A 17468-nucleotide genomic window follows, 5' to 3' on the forward strand; every position below is an offset into this window, starting at 1 on the left:
ACAAACACACTACGATTGCAATGCGGTGCAGGAAACGTGCAGGGATTGCTGCGCTTCTCACAATCACATATTTGTGAGCTTAAGGTAAACCAAGGTTGTAGCTGAAGCAGTACATAGGCTAGCTAGTTTCTTATCAAGGTCTTAGGAATGTGAGTACATGGCAAATGAATAAGACCCCTTTCACACGGGCTTTCCGATCAGGTCCCTGTCAGTTTTTCAGGCGGATCTGATCGGATCCTCCATGCACCCCTATGGGGCAGCGGATGTCAGCGGAGCACTGACACCTGCTGCTATCCGATCCGATCCTGTCTGTGAAATCCAGATGGATCGAAACCCTATTTTCTATCCGTCTGAAGGATCGGTTTTGATAAGATCGGATGAAAACAGACAGTAAGCCAATCAGAAGGGGGGGGGGGGGGCAAACCTCTGAATAGACACAATGGACACACAGAGCTGCAGCTCGGGAGCCCCCATAGCAAGCTGCTTTTTGTGGGGGCACTCAACAGGAGGGAGGGGCCAGGAGAAGCGAAAAGGGACCCGAGAAAAGGAGGTTCAGGGCTGCTCAGTGCAAAACAATTTCACAGATGAGGCGAGTAGAACATGTTTGGTATTTTAAAGGAAAAATAAGACTTTAGTATCACTTTAATTCTTAGTGGCATAGATTCAACAAGGTGTAGGAAACATTCCTCAGAGATTTTGGTCCATAGTGACATGATATCATCACACAGTTGCTGCAGATTTGTCAGCTGCACATCCATGATGTGAATCTCCCGTTCCACCACATCCCAAAGGTGCTCTATTAGATTGAGATCTGGTGACTGTGGAGGCCATTGGAGTACAGTGACCTCATTGTCATGTTGAAGAAACCAGTGGTGAGATGATTTGAGCTTTGTGACATGGTGCATTATCCTGCTGGAAGGATCCATCAGAAGATGGGGACACTGTAGTCATAAAGGGATGGACTTGGTCGGCTACCTCAGGTAGGCTGTGGTGTTTTAACAATGCTCAATTGGTACTAAGGGCCCAAAGTGTGCAAAGAAAATTTCCCTTTCACCCTTACACTACCAGCCTAAAAAGTTGATATAAGACAGGATGGATCCATGCTTTCATGTTGTTTACACTGACCCTATCATCTGAATGTCGCAGCTGAAATCGAGACTCATCAGACCAGGCAATGTTTTTGTAATGGTTAGCCTGTGAGAATTGTAGCCTCAGTTTCGTGTTCATAGCTGACAGGAGTGGCACCCAGTGTGGTCTTCTGCTGCCGTAGCCCATCTGCTTCAAGGTTTGATGTGTTGTGCATTCAGAGATGGTATTCTGCATACCTTGGGTGTAATGAGTGAGTATTTGAATTACTATCATCTGCAACCAGTCTGCCTATTCTCCTCTGACATTAACAAGGCATTTTCCTCCACACAACTGCCGCTCACTGGATATTTTCTCTTTTTTCAGACCATTCTCTGTAAACCCGAGAGATGGTTGTGTGTGAAAATCCCAGCAGATCGGCAGTTTTTGAAATACTCGGACCAGCCATCTGGCACCAACATCCATGTCACATTCAAAGTCACTTAAATCCCCTTTCTTCCCCATTCTGATGCTCGATTTGAACTTCAGCAAGTTGTCTTCACCAAGTCTAGATGCCTAAATGCCTTGAGTTGCTGCCATGTGATTGGAGTGTTAGCAATTTGTGTTACTAAGCAATTGAACTGGTGTACCTAATAAAGTGGCCGGTGTATATAATATGAGGTCAGACCTAAACACTTTCAATTTGTATGCAATCAGGCAGGGCCCTGGCACTACATAATTGAAGGTAAAGCTGAAGGAAATTGAATATTAAAAATTGTATAATGTATGGCCAGCTTTAGTATAATGCAAAGGTCATTGGCTGCGGCCGACAAAGCATACAAAATTAAATGCATGTATATATAAGGTTTAAAATTGTTCAAGGTGAAAATTTAGTGCCATAAAAACAATGACTATTATTATAAAACAAATAAGTGTACAAAAAGTCTCTTTCAACTACAACTGTACAGTATTTCCTTCTTGACAATAACATGTGCAACAAATGAAGATCCATAAAACTTGGATCACCCATCAAAGTGAAAACTCACCAGAATCAATGGCAGCTTAAACTACCCGCCGCAGCCTGTGTCCAGCTCCTCCACAATTTGGGCTCTGCCAAAGGTGCGTCAGATTGCTGCACAGACAAAGTTCACATACCAAAGCAACAAAAAGGGGGTCTATAGCGTAGTATGTCAATCAATAGTGAATACACTAATTACACACACTGCTAACCTAAGAAAATGTGGGTGTGACCAGAGGCGTACCTAGGGTCTCTAGCGCCCTTGGCAAGGAGCTGTATCGGTGCCCCCCCCCCCCCCCCCCCGGAAGAAAGAAAGGGGGGGTTTACAGAGAGAGGGCTTTGACAGAAAGAGAGGGGGGTGACGGAGAAACAGAGAGAGAGGGGGGGGGACAGAGAGAGGGGGGGTGACAGAGAGAGAGAGGTGACAGAAAGAGAGAGAGAGAGGTGACAGAAAGAGAGAGAGGGAGAGAGAGAGGGGGTGACAGAGAGAGAGAGGGGGGTTTTACAGAGAGAGAGAAAGAAAGAGAAAGGGGGTGACAAAGAGAGAAAGAGGGGTGAGAGAGAGAGGGGTGAGAGAGAGAGAGAGGGGGGGTGACAGAAAGAGAGGGGGGGTGACAGAAAGAGAGGGGGGGGTGACAGAAAGAGAGGGGGGGGTGACAGAAAGAGAGGGGGGGGTGACAGAAAGAGAGGGGGGGGTGACAGAAAGAGAGGGGGGGTGACAGAAAGAGAGGGGGGGTGACAGAAAGAGAGGGGGGGTGACAGAAAGAGAGGGGGGTGACAGAGAGAGGGTGACAGCGAGAGAGGGGGTGACAGAGAGAGAGAGGGGGTGACAGAGAGAGAGAGAGGGGGGGTGACAGAGAGAGAGAGAGGGGGGGTGACAGAGAGAGAGAGAGGGGGGGTGACAGAGAGAGAGAGAGAGGGGGGGTGACAGAGAGAGAGAGAGAGGGGGGGTGACAGAGAGAGAGAGAGAGGGGGGGTGACAGAGAGAGAGAGAGAGGGGGGGTGACAGAGAGAGAGAGAGAGGGGGGGTGACAGAGAGATGGGGTGACAGCGAGAGAGGGGGTGGCAGAGAGAAAAAGAGGGGGGTGACAGAGAGAGAGAGAGAGAGAGGGGGGGTGACAGAGAGAGAGAGAGGGGGGGTGACAGAGAGAGAGAGAGAGGGGGGGGTGACAGAGAGAGAGAGGGGGGGGTGACAGAGAGATGGGGTGACAGCGAGAGAGAGGGGGTGACAGGGAGGGAGAGGGAGAGAGAGGGGGGTGACAAAAAGAGAGAGAGGGGGGTGACAGAAAGAGAGGGGGATCCCCCAGTCAGCTTTGCCTGGGAGTGGAGAGGAGGTTGAAGGAGTCTCACCGTGCTGAGTGGCGGTATGGACTCCTCTGACAGCCCCAGTGCAGTCCCCATCCCCAGCCTGCCGCCGAGCTGGAGCCGATTGATGATGTCACGGTCATGTGACTGCTGACAGACCGCATGTGGTGGCGGACAGAGCTCCGGAGAGCCCGCACTGCCACCTGGAGTGGACACAGGGCTCCAGAATTGGAGCCGCACGCTGCCTTGGGGCGCCGGGGGTGCAGGCACCAATCTGGCCAACCCCTTGGTACGCCCCTGGGTGTGACCACAACCAAGACATATATCCATGAGCTCTTCCACCGTGATCAAAAGATATCCAGCCCAAAACTTTGTTCCACCAAGCACGAGACAGAACACCAGACAGGATACAAACTCACCAGAGATATTGCCGCCCAGTAATAAGCAACATATCATACCAGTTGAAAATATGTGATGTCCCATTTAAGGCAACTCCGGCTTCCTCACCTCCCCCGCCAGGGCCAAAATGGTGTCAGATAGCTGTACAAAATAAAGCTCACACAACAGAGCAATACAAAGGGACCATATAGTGAAAAAAGTTATTCCTTAAATAAATATTCTCCTCAGGGGTTAAAATTGTACTTACCAGTCTTAAAGTAGTTGACAATCGAGTCTCTGGTGACACCTGGGATCTTACAAGTGTTGAAGAGATTTCTAAATTGGTGCATATCCAACGGTCTATTACCAACCTTGTGCACTCCCAGCCTCTCCCTAGAAGAGACACAGACCTGTACATTAGTGTCAAATAACCCTCTGCACAAAAACTGCATTCTAAAGAGTTTAATGATGGTGACTGCAGCGCCCCCTAAAGTAGAACTATACGTAAAACTTTTTTTTTCCATTTTGGATAGAGCAAGGAAGGGTTATAACCCCGTCAGATTATTTTTCGCCATCTGTGTCCCATTGTGGAGATTTCCCTTCATTTCCTGTCCCATAGCCAAACAGGAAGTGAGAGGAAATTCCTGCAAATTAAGGGAATTTTTTGGGGACCCCCAGGTCACCAGAACTAGTGTCTCCATTGGCACTAACAATAAAAAGTGATGGGTTCTAATTGCGCTCTACTCCATCCAAAGCTAAAAAATTATGCTTTGCCGTTGGTTGTAATCTTATCCGACAAATATCAATGACCACATTTTTATTATTGGACAGGGCTACACAATCTGCAGTCCTCTTCAGTTTAAAAAAAAAAAACAAAAAAAAAAAAAAACAAAACAGACTACAAGACCCTGAAACCCCTAGCTCTGGGGTTTCTAAACAAAGGGCCAGTTTACGGTCACTTCAGACTTTAGGGGGGTCAACGAGAGGAATAGGGCCCCATCATTGGTGTACGTGGCAGATATTATGTCCCATTGTTGGCATCAGTGGCAGCAATTATTCCCCATTGTTTGTGTTAGTGGGAGGAACAGTGTCCTATTGCTGGAGTCAGTGGAAGGAAGAGTCTCCCATCATTGGCATTAGTGGGGGGAATAGTGCCCCATCATTGGTGTCAGTGGTAGAAATAATGTCCTGTTGTTGGTGTCAGTGGCAGGAATTATTCCCCATTGTTGGTGGCAGGAATTATTCCCCATTGTTGGCGTCGGTGGGAGGAATTATTCCTTATTGTTGGTGTCAGTGGCAGGAATTAATCCCCATTGTTGGTGTCGGTGGAGGGAATTATTCCACATTGTTAGTGTCGGTGGAGGGAATTATTCCACATTGTTAGTGTCGGTGGAGGGAATTATTCCACATTGTTAGTGTCGGTGGAGGGAATTATTCCACATTGTTAGTGTCGGTGGAGAGAATTATTCTACATTGTTAGTGTCGGTGGCAGGAATTATTCCCCATTGTTGGTGTTGGTGGCAAGAATTATTCCACATTGTTGGTGTCGGTGGCAGGAATTATTCCCCATTGTTGGTGTCGGTGGAAGGAATTATTCCCCATCATTGGTGTCGGTGGCAGGAATTATTCCACATTGTTGGTGTCGGTGGCAGGAATTATTCCACATTGTTGGTGTCGGCGGCAGGAATTATTCCCCATTGTTGGTGTCGGTGGCAGGAATTATTCCCCATCGTTGGTGTCGGCGGCAGGAATTATTCCCCATTGTTGGTGTCGGTGGCAGGAATTATTCCCCATCGTTGGTGGCGGTGGTAGGAATTATTCCACATTGTTGGTGTCGGTGGCAGGAATTATTCCTTATTGTTGGTGTCGGTGGCAGGAATTATTCCACATTGTTGGTGTCGGTGGCAGGAATTATTCCACATTGTTGGTGTCGGTGGCAGGAATTATTCCCCATTGTTGGTGTCGGTGGAAGGAATTATTCCCCATTGTTGGTGTCGGTGGCAGGAATTATTCCACATTGTTGGTGTAGGCGGCAGGAATTATTCCCCATTGTTGGTGTCGGTGGCAGGAATTATTCCCCATTGTTGGTGTCGGTGGAAGGAATTATTCCCCATTGTTGGTGTCGGTGGCAGGAATTATTCCACATTGTTGGTGTCGGTGGCAGGAATTATTCCCCATTGTTGGTGTCGGTGGCAGGAATTATTCCCCATTGTTGGTGTCGGTGGAAGGAATTGTTGGCGTTAGCAGGAGGAACATTTAGCATTTTAGTGGCTGCTTTACTACTGCATCATATAGTATACTACACTATGATACCCTGTTTTCTCTTTCTTACTGGGATCATGTTTTGGTGTAAGTGGCTGAGTGTCCCCAAAACCACCTGACTGTGAGGCCTGGAGTAAGAGGATATTGGAGGCATTGTTTGGATCCATCCACCCATCCCTGTTTAGCATAGTGGGCTTTATATTGCTTGGTGTCATACTCCTCTGGTGAGTTTACATTGCATGTGGGGAAGGCGAAGTGACGCACAGACAGATCTAATATTGTTTGCCAACATCATTCGTGACTCTCCTGACTATCCTATTTGAATATTTTCATCTATTTACGACACTATGATGTGCCGGATGTGGCAACGCTAAACACCATTAATGGATCCATATGAAGAATTGTATTTGCATTTTCTTGCAATGAGCATGTGGGCTGCACTCTTAGTTGAGACGGTATTTGTGTCTGGTCAATGGTCATTTCTTTAATTTCTATATATCTAAAGGAGCATTGTACTTTCACAAACTATCATTGTGGACTATATTGATATACCAGTTGGTCTCTCTTAGATTTACGGTTGTTCAACGAAGGACTATTGAACCTTTGTATTCTTGACTTTCTAGTCTGTAATATGGACTTTTTGTTTTAAGTATCCTAAAGCGCCACAATTTGTTTTAATGCCACAGTGGAGACCACTGCCGGTCATCCAAGATGTAGCTCTGCACTCTCGGGGCAAAGGTTTGTGTACACCTGACCATAACCTGACCATCACATCTTGCAAAACATACTGTATCTGCACATCCCTCCACATTACCGATTTCAGGTCTTTACAGTAAGAAGTGTTGTCAATTCTACAGCACACTATATAGGGATAATAGTGATCCTTACTGATATACATCATAGTATACATTAACCACTTGCCGACCGTTCACTGTGCTGGACTCCCTTGAGTCCAGCGACGTTGACCTACGTCGCTGGACTCCTAGCTGTATCAGCGGCACGCGCATGCCACCGGAGGCTCGCTCCCGCTGTGTTTAGACGCAGCAGGAGTCGGGCCGGAGGAGGAGAGGCGGTGATCACCGCCTCTCTTCCCTGATCGTTGGGGAAAGTGTGAGAAGATCCGCCCGCTTGTGTAAACAAAGCAGGCAGATCTTCTCTGTGACAGACAGGAGGAGATCACAGGATTCAGCACAGCTGAACCTGCGATCTCTGTCTGTGTCACAGAACCCCCTCCCCCCCCCCACACTCGTCAGTAAGCAGGAGGCATACATTTAACCCCTTGATCACCAACAGTGTTAACCCCTTCCCTGCCAGTGTCATTATTACAGTAACAGTGCATATTTATAGCACTGATTACATTTGGAAGGATTGGGAAACAGGGATTTCGGGCACAAGAGTTTTTTTTTTTTTTTTTTTTTAAAAAAGATTTCTTTTATTCAACACAAAAAAATATTTGTGTTGAATAAAAGAAATCTTTTTAAAAAAAAAAAAAAAAAAAAAAAAAAAAAAAAAAAACTCTTGTGCCCGAAATCCCTGTTTCCCAATCCTTCCAAATGTAATTAGTTAATTGAGGATAGGGGCACACCCTAAGTTGGATACGTCATGGCCAAGATGGCTGCTATCTGTGGACACATGACTTGTAAAATAGCACTGATTACTGTAGTAATGTCACTGGTCCCCCGAAAAGTGTAAAAAATGTAAGTTAGGGGTCCGATCTGTCCGCCGCAATATCACAGTCCCGCAAAAAATCGCAGATCGCCACCATTACTAGTAAAAAAAAAAAAAAAAAAAAGACATAAATCTTTCCCTTAGTAAACGCAATAACTTTTGCGCAAACCAATCAAAATACGCTTATTGCAATTTTTTTTGCCAAAAATATGTAGCAGAAAATGAATTGGCCTAAAATGTTAAAAAATTTAGATTTTTTAATTTTTTTTGGGAATGTTATATATCATAATGTGAAAAATATTGTTTTTTTTTTTTCAAAATTGTCGCTCTTTTTTCCAAAAATTAAAAAATCGCACAGGTGATCCCACCAAATGCCACCAAAAGAAAGCTCTATTTGTGGGGAAAAAAAGTATGTAAATTTCGTTTCGGTACAGCATTGCATGACTGCGCAATTGTCAGTTAAAGTCACGCAGTGCCAAGTTGAAAAAAAATGGCCTGGTTATTGAACAGCAAAATCTTCCGGGGCTAAAGTGGTTAATTAGGAATAAGATTAATATCAAATATGGTGTGTTCTCTCCATTTTGTTTAAACTATGTGAACAGGGCCGTTTCAGTTATGTGATAAACAACTCCTCTGACTTAACAACTTAGATGGGGGATTTTCCTTGCAGTTTGGGCACCCCAGTGTGTCATTTCTTGTTGTGTCATAAGAAACCATATATAAAAGAGGAAGGCTCTGAGCAATCTGTTATGCGTGTGCTTTCTCCATGATATATTGCGTAATAAAAAATATATAATTTGGAACTTTATCTCGTCTGTAACGACTTATACAGGTTTCCTGCAAATTAAGGAACTTGTGGTAACAATTTCCATTCAATACAAAGACATTTTAGAGAATTGTGAGCTTACAAACTTGTAACGGCTTGGGGAAGGCATTTCCCTGTTCCAGCATGACTACACCCCTGTGTACAAAGCCAACTCCACAAAGACATGGTATACAAAGGCCCTTTTCCACTGCAAGTACCGGCTCGGCTCTACTCGGCCCTGCTTGCTTTTCGACTGCTGGTACCACATGGTACGGTGTTGGAACGGTTCGGTACGGTACGGTATGGTTTGCTTTTCCACTAAAGTAGTACTAAAGTTAAGTGGGTGGGATAACAACGGGGTGGGTGTGATTCTCTGACCAATCAGTGGCTAGTAGTGACTGCATGCAAAAGATTGTGGGATATGGTACCGGGTATGGTACCTCTTGGAACCACAATCGAGTAGGTACGGTTTTTGAGAGCCGTACCATTCGGTTCCATGCAGTGGAAAAGCGCAGCCGTACCGTACCGAACCGTTCCTACACCGTACCATGCGGTACCAGCAGTGGAAAAGCACAAAAGCGAGCCGAACCGTTCTGTTCCATGCAGTAGAAAAGCGCCATAATACTGAGCCAAGCAGGGCTGAGTGGAGCCGAGCCGGTACTTGAAGTGGAAAAGTGCCAAAAGTCTGGTGTGGAGGAAAATGAGAAGACCTCAACCCTATTGTATAACTTTGGGATGAATTGGAATGCCAGTTACTAGCCAGGTCTTCCTGTCAAACAACAGTACCTGACATCACAAATGCCAGAGGCATTGGCTAGGACTGAAAAACACCAGGGGCATCCTTGGTTACCCAAGCAGAGTAGTGATGTAGTGGATGTATCGTGCCACAGTGAACAGTGGATGTGGCCTAAATAGTTAACAGTTGGCCTAAATTGGCATAGTCAACTTAAACACGATCTTTCTTGTACTCAGAAAATATACTTTGATTGCTGTGCCACAAGCAAGAGTATGGGTGAAACTTTTTACAGAAAGCAGAGGAAACAGAACAAGGGACAAATACTAATTGTTATATATATCTATATACACACACACACACACACACAATGAGAATATCGGACGAATGATCATCCATTTTTTTTCTGCATGCTGGTCTCCTATCCTAAGAGATTACTAAAGTTACAAAAATACTCGTACGACAGAATAGAGCTTTGGAAGTGTTGTAATATGTTGATTGTAATGTACGCTAGGGCTGCATGATATTGGAAAAAAAGTACATTGCGATATTTTTTTTTCCAACAATATATATTGCGATATTGAGAGAGCCATCAATCCAGGCTAAAATCAACAATTCCATCGGGAAGTAGTGCAGCAGCCTTCTTCTGATTGTACTACAGGGCCAGCCAGGGTTAATGTTACTGTAGTAGGATTTGGGAAGTAGTGCAGCAGCAGCCTTCTTCTGATTGTCATTGCAGTTGCACCATACAGGGCAGGCCAGGGTTAATGGTAATGTAGGGAACTGCAGGTTAATAAGACACTGACAGTGTGACTGTGCCATGGAAGGCAGAGCCTCATAGGACCCCTTTGCCCATCATAGTTGTCACAGTTGTCTCAGCCAGCTGAATGGTAGGGAGGTGGAGGAGAGGCAGGAACGTCCATTACCAAAGTCACTACTGTGCCAGTAGTGATTTCTTGCATATAATTCGTTATATGGTGATTCACCCAGGTTAATCGTGACTATTAGGGACTCACAGTGGTGGTAGAAGAATACAGCCCGACATCCGTCCCGCATGTTAAGTCTGCCCTGCAGCTCTCTTGACCGAGCGGTGACAGCAAACCAATCACGTCATGAGTAGCGGCACAGCGAACCAATCACGTCATGAGTAGCGGCACAGCAAACCAATCACGTCATGAGTAGCGGCACAGCGAATCAATCAGGTGTGCAGGCATGCGTGATTGGTTCCCTGTGCCGCTGCTCATAGCGCGCTGCTCACCGCTCAGTCAGGAGAGCGGCAGGGCAGACTTAACATGTGGGACGGATGTGGGGCTGTATTCTTCTACCTTCACTGTGAGTCCCCAATATCGCATGATCCGGCGATGCGACTATCGCCCACGCCAGCAGCACGATATTCGATGTTACATTGAATATCGTTCAGCCCTAATGTACGCTTTTGTTTCTGAGCATGCATATTCTTGCTCTTCCAATTTTTCCCTGGACCAATACTGTACTAATTAAAACGGAAATTGTACAGTCTGGTATCGTGTGAGAAAAATTTTCATGTTTGTCCCTTCAGAAAATTTCAGATGAACTGTTGTGATTGGCTCTCCAAAGCTGTGTACTAACATTCAGATTATCATAAGATAGATTAGAAAGCGGTATTTATCACACCACTTTTTGATCATGTGTACTAGGTTTAAAGCGGACTTCCACTTATACGCTTCCTCCCCCCCCCAACAGTGCCACATTTGGCACCTTTCGGGGGAGGGGGGGCAGGTACTTGTTTTTAACAGGTACCCTTCCCCACCTCCCAGAAGACAGCACCGCAGCACTGTCCCTCGGACGTTTGGCCCCCCTCCTCCTTCCTCCGCCGCCAGACCAATTGGAAAGCGCAGCTCGCTTCGCGCATGCGCAGTAGGGAACTTGCTGTGAAGCTGAAAGGCTTCACTGCCAGTTTGCCTTACCTTGCATGGCGGCGGCAGCACCTGAGAGCCAATCGTAAAATTGGCTTCAGGTGCCGAAATCTTGGGAACCCTGGACAGGTAAGTGTCCTAATATTAAAAGTCAGCAGCTACAGTATTTGTAGCTGCTGACTTATTTTTTTCATGGGGAGCGGAACTTCTCTTTAACAACTTTACAACCAGCCATGTAGACCTACGTCGCCTGACTTTGCGTGGTTATACCGGGGTGATGCCTCTAGCTAGAGGCATCATCCCGGTACTGTTTTTTAGAGCCAGCGGTCGGCTTTCCAGTGGTAACGACCGGTGCGGCTGGATGGAGTCCCGATCAAAGCTGAAAGCGGCTTCGATCGGGTCTCCGATGACCTAACCCGGAGGCGGCGTCCATGAAGTCACGTCCGGGTTACTCGGCTGCTAAAGGCGGCAGTTTCAAAAAGTGAATGTGTTCAAAAATGCCGTTTTCGGCATTTTGACTACAGGGAAGTGTAGTGGAGGGGTCTTTTAGACCCTCGATCCCTCCATAAAGAGTACCTGTCACTGCATATTGCTGTCACAAGGGATGTTTATATCGCTTGTGACAGCAATAAAAGTGATCAGATTTTTTTTTTTTTTTTTTTTTTTAAAACCGGTTAAAATTTTAAAGAAATAAATAAATAAATAGGAAAAAAAAAAAAATGTAGCCGCCTCCGTCAGCTCGCGCATGAAAAAAAAACGTATACTGAAGTCGTGCCTCAAATTAAATCGCTGTTCAAACCACACATGTGAGGTATCACCGCGATCGCCAGAGCATGAGCAATAATTTAAAAAAAAAAAAAAAAAGCTACACTCCAACTCTAAACTGGTAACCATTAAAAAATTTTAAAGCGTCGCCTATGGAGATTTTTATTGACCGAAGTTTGTCGCCATTCTGCGGGTGTGCGCAATTTTAAACCGTAACATGTTGGGTATCTATTTACTCGGCATGACATCATCTTTCACAATATACAAAAAAAAATGGGCTAACTTTACGGTTTATTTTTTTTTAAATGTAGTGAAATGTGATTTTTCGTAAATTTCCCAAAAAAATGGCGTTTGAAAGACCGCTGCACAAATACCGCGTGACAAAAAATATTGCAATGACCGCCATTTTATTCTCCAAAGTCTTTGCTAAAGAAATATATATATATAATGTTTGGGGGTTTTAAGTAGTTTTCTAGCAAAAAATACTGATTTTAACTTGTAAACAAAAAGTGTCAAAAATAGTCTTGGGGCCTAAGTGGTTAAGTATCTCCATTTTCAAAAGGGTGACAGTTATTTTCAGTTAAGTCCCAATGACTCGTGTTGACAGGCTTTAGTTTGCTTCAAGACGACAAGAAAAATCCCCCCTGTGCAAAAGTGTGATATTCCGGTAAAAGGTATTGAGAATGACTCCGCGACACCGAGATACAGCCTCAGGCCTTGCTGCTCTCTTGGACTCGGGATGTCCTGAAACCACTACAATGTACAAACAAAAGGGGGCGCAACAGCCTAGTGCATTATCCTACGTTGTGTTAACCACTTCAGCTCCAGAAGATTTACCCCCATTCATGACCAGGCCATTTTGTGTGATATGGCACTGCGTTATTTTAACTGACAATTGCGCGGTCATGCGACACTGTACCCAAATAAAATGTATGTCCTTTTTTTTCCCAGAAAAAGCGCTTTCTTTTGGTGGTATTTGATCACCTGTGCAATTTTTATTTTTTGCACTATAAACAAAAATGCCAACAAGCTTTTTTGTCCTGCTATATCCAATAAAAATAAAAAAAAATGTAAAAAATTCTATATTTTCTTCATCAATTTAAGCCAATATGTAATCTGCTAAATATTTTTGGTAAAAAAAAAAGAAAAATCCCAATAAGCGTATATTGATTGGTTTGTGCAAAAGTTATAGCGTCTACAAAACTATGGGATATATACTGTCATTTTTTTTTGCTGGTAATTGTAGCAATCAGCAACTTATAGCGGGACTGGGATATTGCGGCGGACAAATCGAGCACTAACTGACACTTCTGACACTTTATGGGAACCAGTGACACGAATACAGTGATCAGTGCTAAAATATGCACACTGTCTGTACTAATGACACTGGCTGCAAAGGGGTTAACATCAGTGGCAATCAAAGGGTTACATGTATGCCTAGCCAGTGTTTGTGCACTTTGTGAGAGTAGCTTTTACTAGGGGAAGACATAGATCCTTGGACACACAGGATCCATGCCTTCCCTACTAACAGAGTGGCAATTTGCCTTGTTTACATAGGAAGACAGCCGTTCTACCTCTGTACTGAGCGATCGGTGGGTGCTGGCTAACAGAGCAGGAGCGAGCCGCCAGCAGTGCGCATTGGCGTCTGCTACCCAGGAAGTGCAGGATCACATAGATATACACATGATCCTGCGCACAGCGGCTGCCCTGTAGCAATAAAACTGATATAGGGCAGTTGTGAAGTGATTAAGAAAGTCATCATAGATTATACTCACAAAACATATGAATTAAAATTGCTCATCGAGCTACTCATCTGTAGTCCTGAAGTTCCAGAAACTGCAAGGCCGCAGGCTTTGGAGAAGAAGGCGCTTCCTTCGAAACTCATAAGCTAGTGAGGTGCCCCTGTTTTCTGGAGTATGCTATTTCAGGAACCATAGGGCTAAGGATGAGCGATTTTAATTCATATGTTTGTGAATAAAATCTATGATGACTTTCTTATTAAAACAATGTGGGATAATGCACTAGGCTGGTGTGCCCTCCTTTGTTTGTTCTTTTTTTAGTTTGATTCAAGCAAGTTTTGCATTCTGATACAAGTCTATGGGAATGTGAAACCTGCTTGAAGCAGGCCAGAAGGAGGTCAACTGCAGGCCAGAAGGAGGTCAACTGCAGGCCAGAAGGAGCTCAACTGCAGGCCAGAAGGAGCTCAACTGCAGGCCAGAAGGAGCTCAACTGCAGGCCAGAAGGAGCTCAACTGCAGGCCAGAAGGAGGTCAACTGCAGGTCAGAAGGAGGTCAACTGCAGGCCAGAAGGAGCTCAACTGCAGGCCAGAAGGAGCTCAACTGCAGGCCAGAAGGAGGTCAACTGCAGGTCAGAAGGAGGTCAACTGCAGGCCAGAAGGAGCTCAACTGCAGGTCAGAAGGAGGTCAACTGCAGGCCAGAAGGAGGTAAACTGCAGGTCAGAAGGAGGTAAACTGCAGGTCAGAAGGAGGTAAACTGCAGGTCAAATGAACAAGTGAATTCTAAATGGTCACAGAAGCGTCTTCTTTGGATTTCAAACAAATGAAATTGAAAAAAACCCAAAGTTCGAAGAAACAGGTCCTTAGGCTGATGTTGAAGCTTTTAAACTTGGTTCTGTGTTCTAAATAAAAGAAAATACGCCTTGGCACGATTGGAATGCTCACCTTCTAATGAGGTCCCAGTATTTAAGTGTGTACCAAACAGCAATGCAGCCTCTCTCCAGTTGGGTGCCAGGCTTGGCAGGCCAGTAATGTTCTAGGTAAGGAGCGGGACCCCCAAAATTGACATTGAGTTGGGAAGGCATCCGAACATCGAGGTATGCAGCATTCAACCACCATTCTTCTAACTGTAAGAGAAAGCAAATATGTCTGCTATATTACCAAAAGTATTGGGACGCCTGCTTTTATACAAACATGAACTTTAATGACATCCCAGTCTTAGTCCATAGAGTTCAATATTAGGTTGGCCCACCCTTTGCAGTTATAACAGCTTCAACTCTTCTGGGAAGGCTGTCCTCAAGGTTTAGGAGTGTCTCATCGCTCATCCATGACTTTATGGACCTTGCTCTGTGCACTGGTCCAAATCATTTGGTGGAGGGGGGATTATGGTGAGGGGTTGTTTTTCAGGGATTCGGCTTGGCCCCTTAGTTCCAGTGAAGGGAACTTCTAAGGCGTCAGCATACCAAGACATTTTGGACAATTTCATGCTCCCAACTTTGTGGGAACAGTTTGGGGATGGCCCCTTCCTGTTCCATTATGACTGCGCACCAGTGCACAAAGCAAGGTCCATAAAGACATGGATGAGAGATCCATCTAAACTCAAAAACAAAAATGTATATATTGCAGCTTACCAATCCTTAGATGTGATGGCTGCATTAAAGAGGTTGTAAACCCCCAAAACATTTTTTTTTTTTTTTTTGAAACCTGCAAGAGAAACACATAATGAGCTAGTATGCGATGCATACTAGCTCATTATGAAATACTCACCTTAGAACGAGCCCCCGCCGTGCCGCTCACTCACCTGTATGGCGGGCGACATCTCCAGTCGCCCGTCTTCCGGGATCGCGGCATCCGGACATCTGATTGGCCGGAGCCGCGGTGACGTCACTCCCGCGCGGGAGCCGACAGTCACGGCACGGGTCTCTGAAGGAACGGCACGATCTGCCGTTCCTTCAGAGCGCATGCGCCAGTGACGTCACTGGCTGCATGTAAGGTAAATATCTCCTAAACGGTACATGTTTAGGAGATATTTATAGTACCTATAGGTAAGCCTTATCATAGGCTTACCTATAGGTAAAAGTGTCAGAGGAGGGTTTACTTCCTCTTTAAAGAGGAACCTCACTCTCTCAATCAAGATTTACTATTTCTGATCCTTATGCTGCTAGCATTAGTAAACAGATAGTAAGGTATATTATATTTACTTAAACTAGAAAAAAAAAAAAAATACAAAACTTTTTTTCATTTACTTCCCGATTTCCAGTTCTAAGCCATAATGTCATACATTTCTGGAGTTTAAAAGTGGGGAGGAGGGGTTTTCTCAGCTAAGAACACTCTCCTGTCTGCATGCCTGATCTAAGGGCAGATGGATTCCAGGAAGTAAATGTTATATTAATCATCTGCCCTTACTCAAGACAGAATTAGCTAGAAATGCTAGGGGATGTTATTCAATGGGATTTTTTAACAAAAAGCATGTAGACATTGATGAATGGGTGAGTTTGCTTTGAATATTAAAATAATTAAATAGTATTTTGGTTGCTCAGATGCAGTATAGTTCTGATTTAATTTTCTTTTTTCAGGGTATCTTTTCTTTATTTTTATCTGTTGATCCTGGCAGTACCGTATTTTCTGCTCCTTTGTACCTACGCTTTTTTATTTTCTTGTATCTAGGAGAGCAGCCATGGTTGTCACACAGGCTAGCCTTCACACGTCTGCCTTTGTTCATTTCCATTACATGGTGGATTGATGGGACTAGTAGTTAATGCAATAAAATTCTCTTTGTTTCTTTTTTTTTATTTTTTATTAGGCTTGCTAAAAGTGATAAGGGGACTACATTTTGGCAGGACCAACAAGTATTTTCTGTACTGGCTGAAAATGCTCTAAGCATGAAAAGTGAAAACAAATGGAACCGCCACATCTAGGGGCTGGTAATATATTCCATTTTTGTTTTGGTGTTTAGATATTTTAATTCAGGGACAGAGTCACTTTAAGAACAGGCTTACTTTAAGCAAAATAGAGCTCAACGGTTATAAATTCTTGAACCGATGCCTAAATAAATCCTATTATAAATAATATAAATAGGCAGCACAGCCAGTCTTTTGTTGTGTACATTCGATTTCAGGCTCCTGCCTTTCCATAGTAAGTAAATCTGCCTGTAAACCGGTTTAATACGTATAACCCTGTGTAAGCTGACACTGATCCCGGGACATGTTACTCATCTATATAAAGTCTGCATCAACACTGTATACATCCATTTACTAAAGTGGGGTACACACTATAAGAAAATCGGGCGAACAATTGTTTCACAGCAAAATCGGAACCGATGAACGAAAATTCTTAAGAAAATTTGTACGAAAATTCTCGTACGACAAAGGCTTTTATTTGTTGTTTACAAAAATCGTACGAAAACGGTACACACTATACGAAAATCGTACGAAAACGGTACACACTATACGAAAATCGTACGAAAACGGTACACACTATACGAAAATCGTACGAAAACGGTACACACTATACGAAAATCGTACGAAAATGTTCACCCGATTTTCTTATAGTGTGTACGAGCCTTGAAGTTGTGACTAAAGCTGGTCACACACTAGCCGAAATATCGGGCAAACTCATTTTCGAAAAATCGGCCGTGAGAGCAGACGATCGTGCCATCATGTAATGACCGAATTTCGAACGAAAAATCGTTCAATGGACCTAAATTAATCCCTTTTTCCTTCAGTTTGTCCCATATGCCTAGCGCAAACAGGTCGGCCGAGAAACACATTAACCTTTAAATTTATCGTTTGTTTATCGTTCGGGCTGCGGATTTTCAAAAAACTGTTCCTTCGATTTT

At 44.4% G+C, this 17468-nt stretch overlaps 1 protein-coding gene across 1 annotated transcript in view; it reads right to left on the reverse strand.

The window, feature by feature from the left end:
• CROT (carnitine O-octanoyltransferase) overlaps positions 1 to 17468 on the reverse strand; it is an 80391-nt gene that overhangs the window by 58713 nt on the left and 4210 nt on the right. Inside the window, exons 3-4 of the mRNA XM_082257974.1 lie at positions 14576 to 14757; positions 4035 to 4159 (exon numbers count right to left, since the gene is read on the reverse strand). Of these exons, the coding sequence (XP_082114100.1) occupies positions 4035 to 4159; positions 14576 to 14757 (307 nt within the window). The remainder of the gene's footprint in view (positions 1 to 4034; positions 4160 to 14575; positions 14758 to 17468) is intronic.

The sequence above is a fragment of the Pelophylax lessonae genome, assembly GCF_965119305.1.
Source record: "Pelophylax lessonae genome assembly, chromosome: 5".
Taxonomy (NCBI): domain Eukaryota; kingdom Metazoa; phylum Chordata; class Amphibia; order Anura; family Ranidae; genus Pelophylax; species Pelophylax lessonae.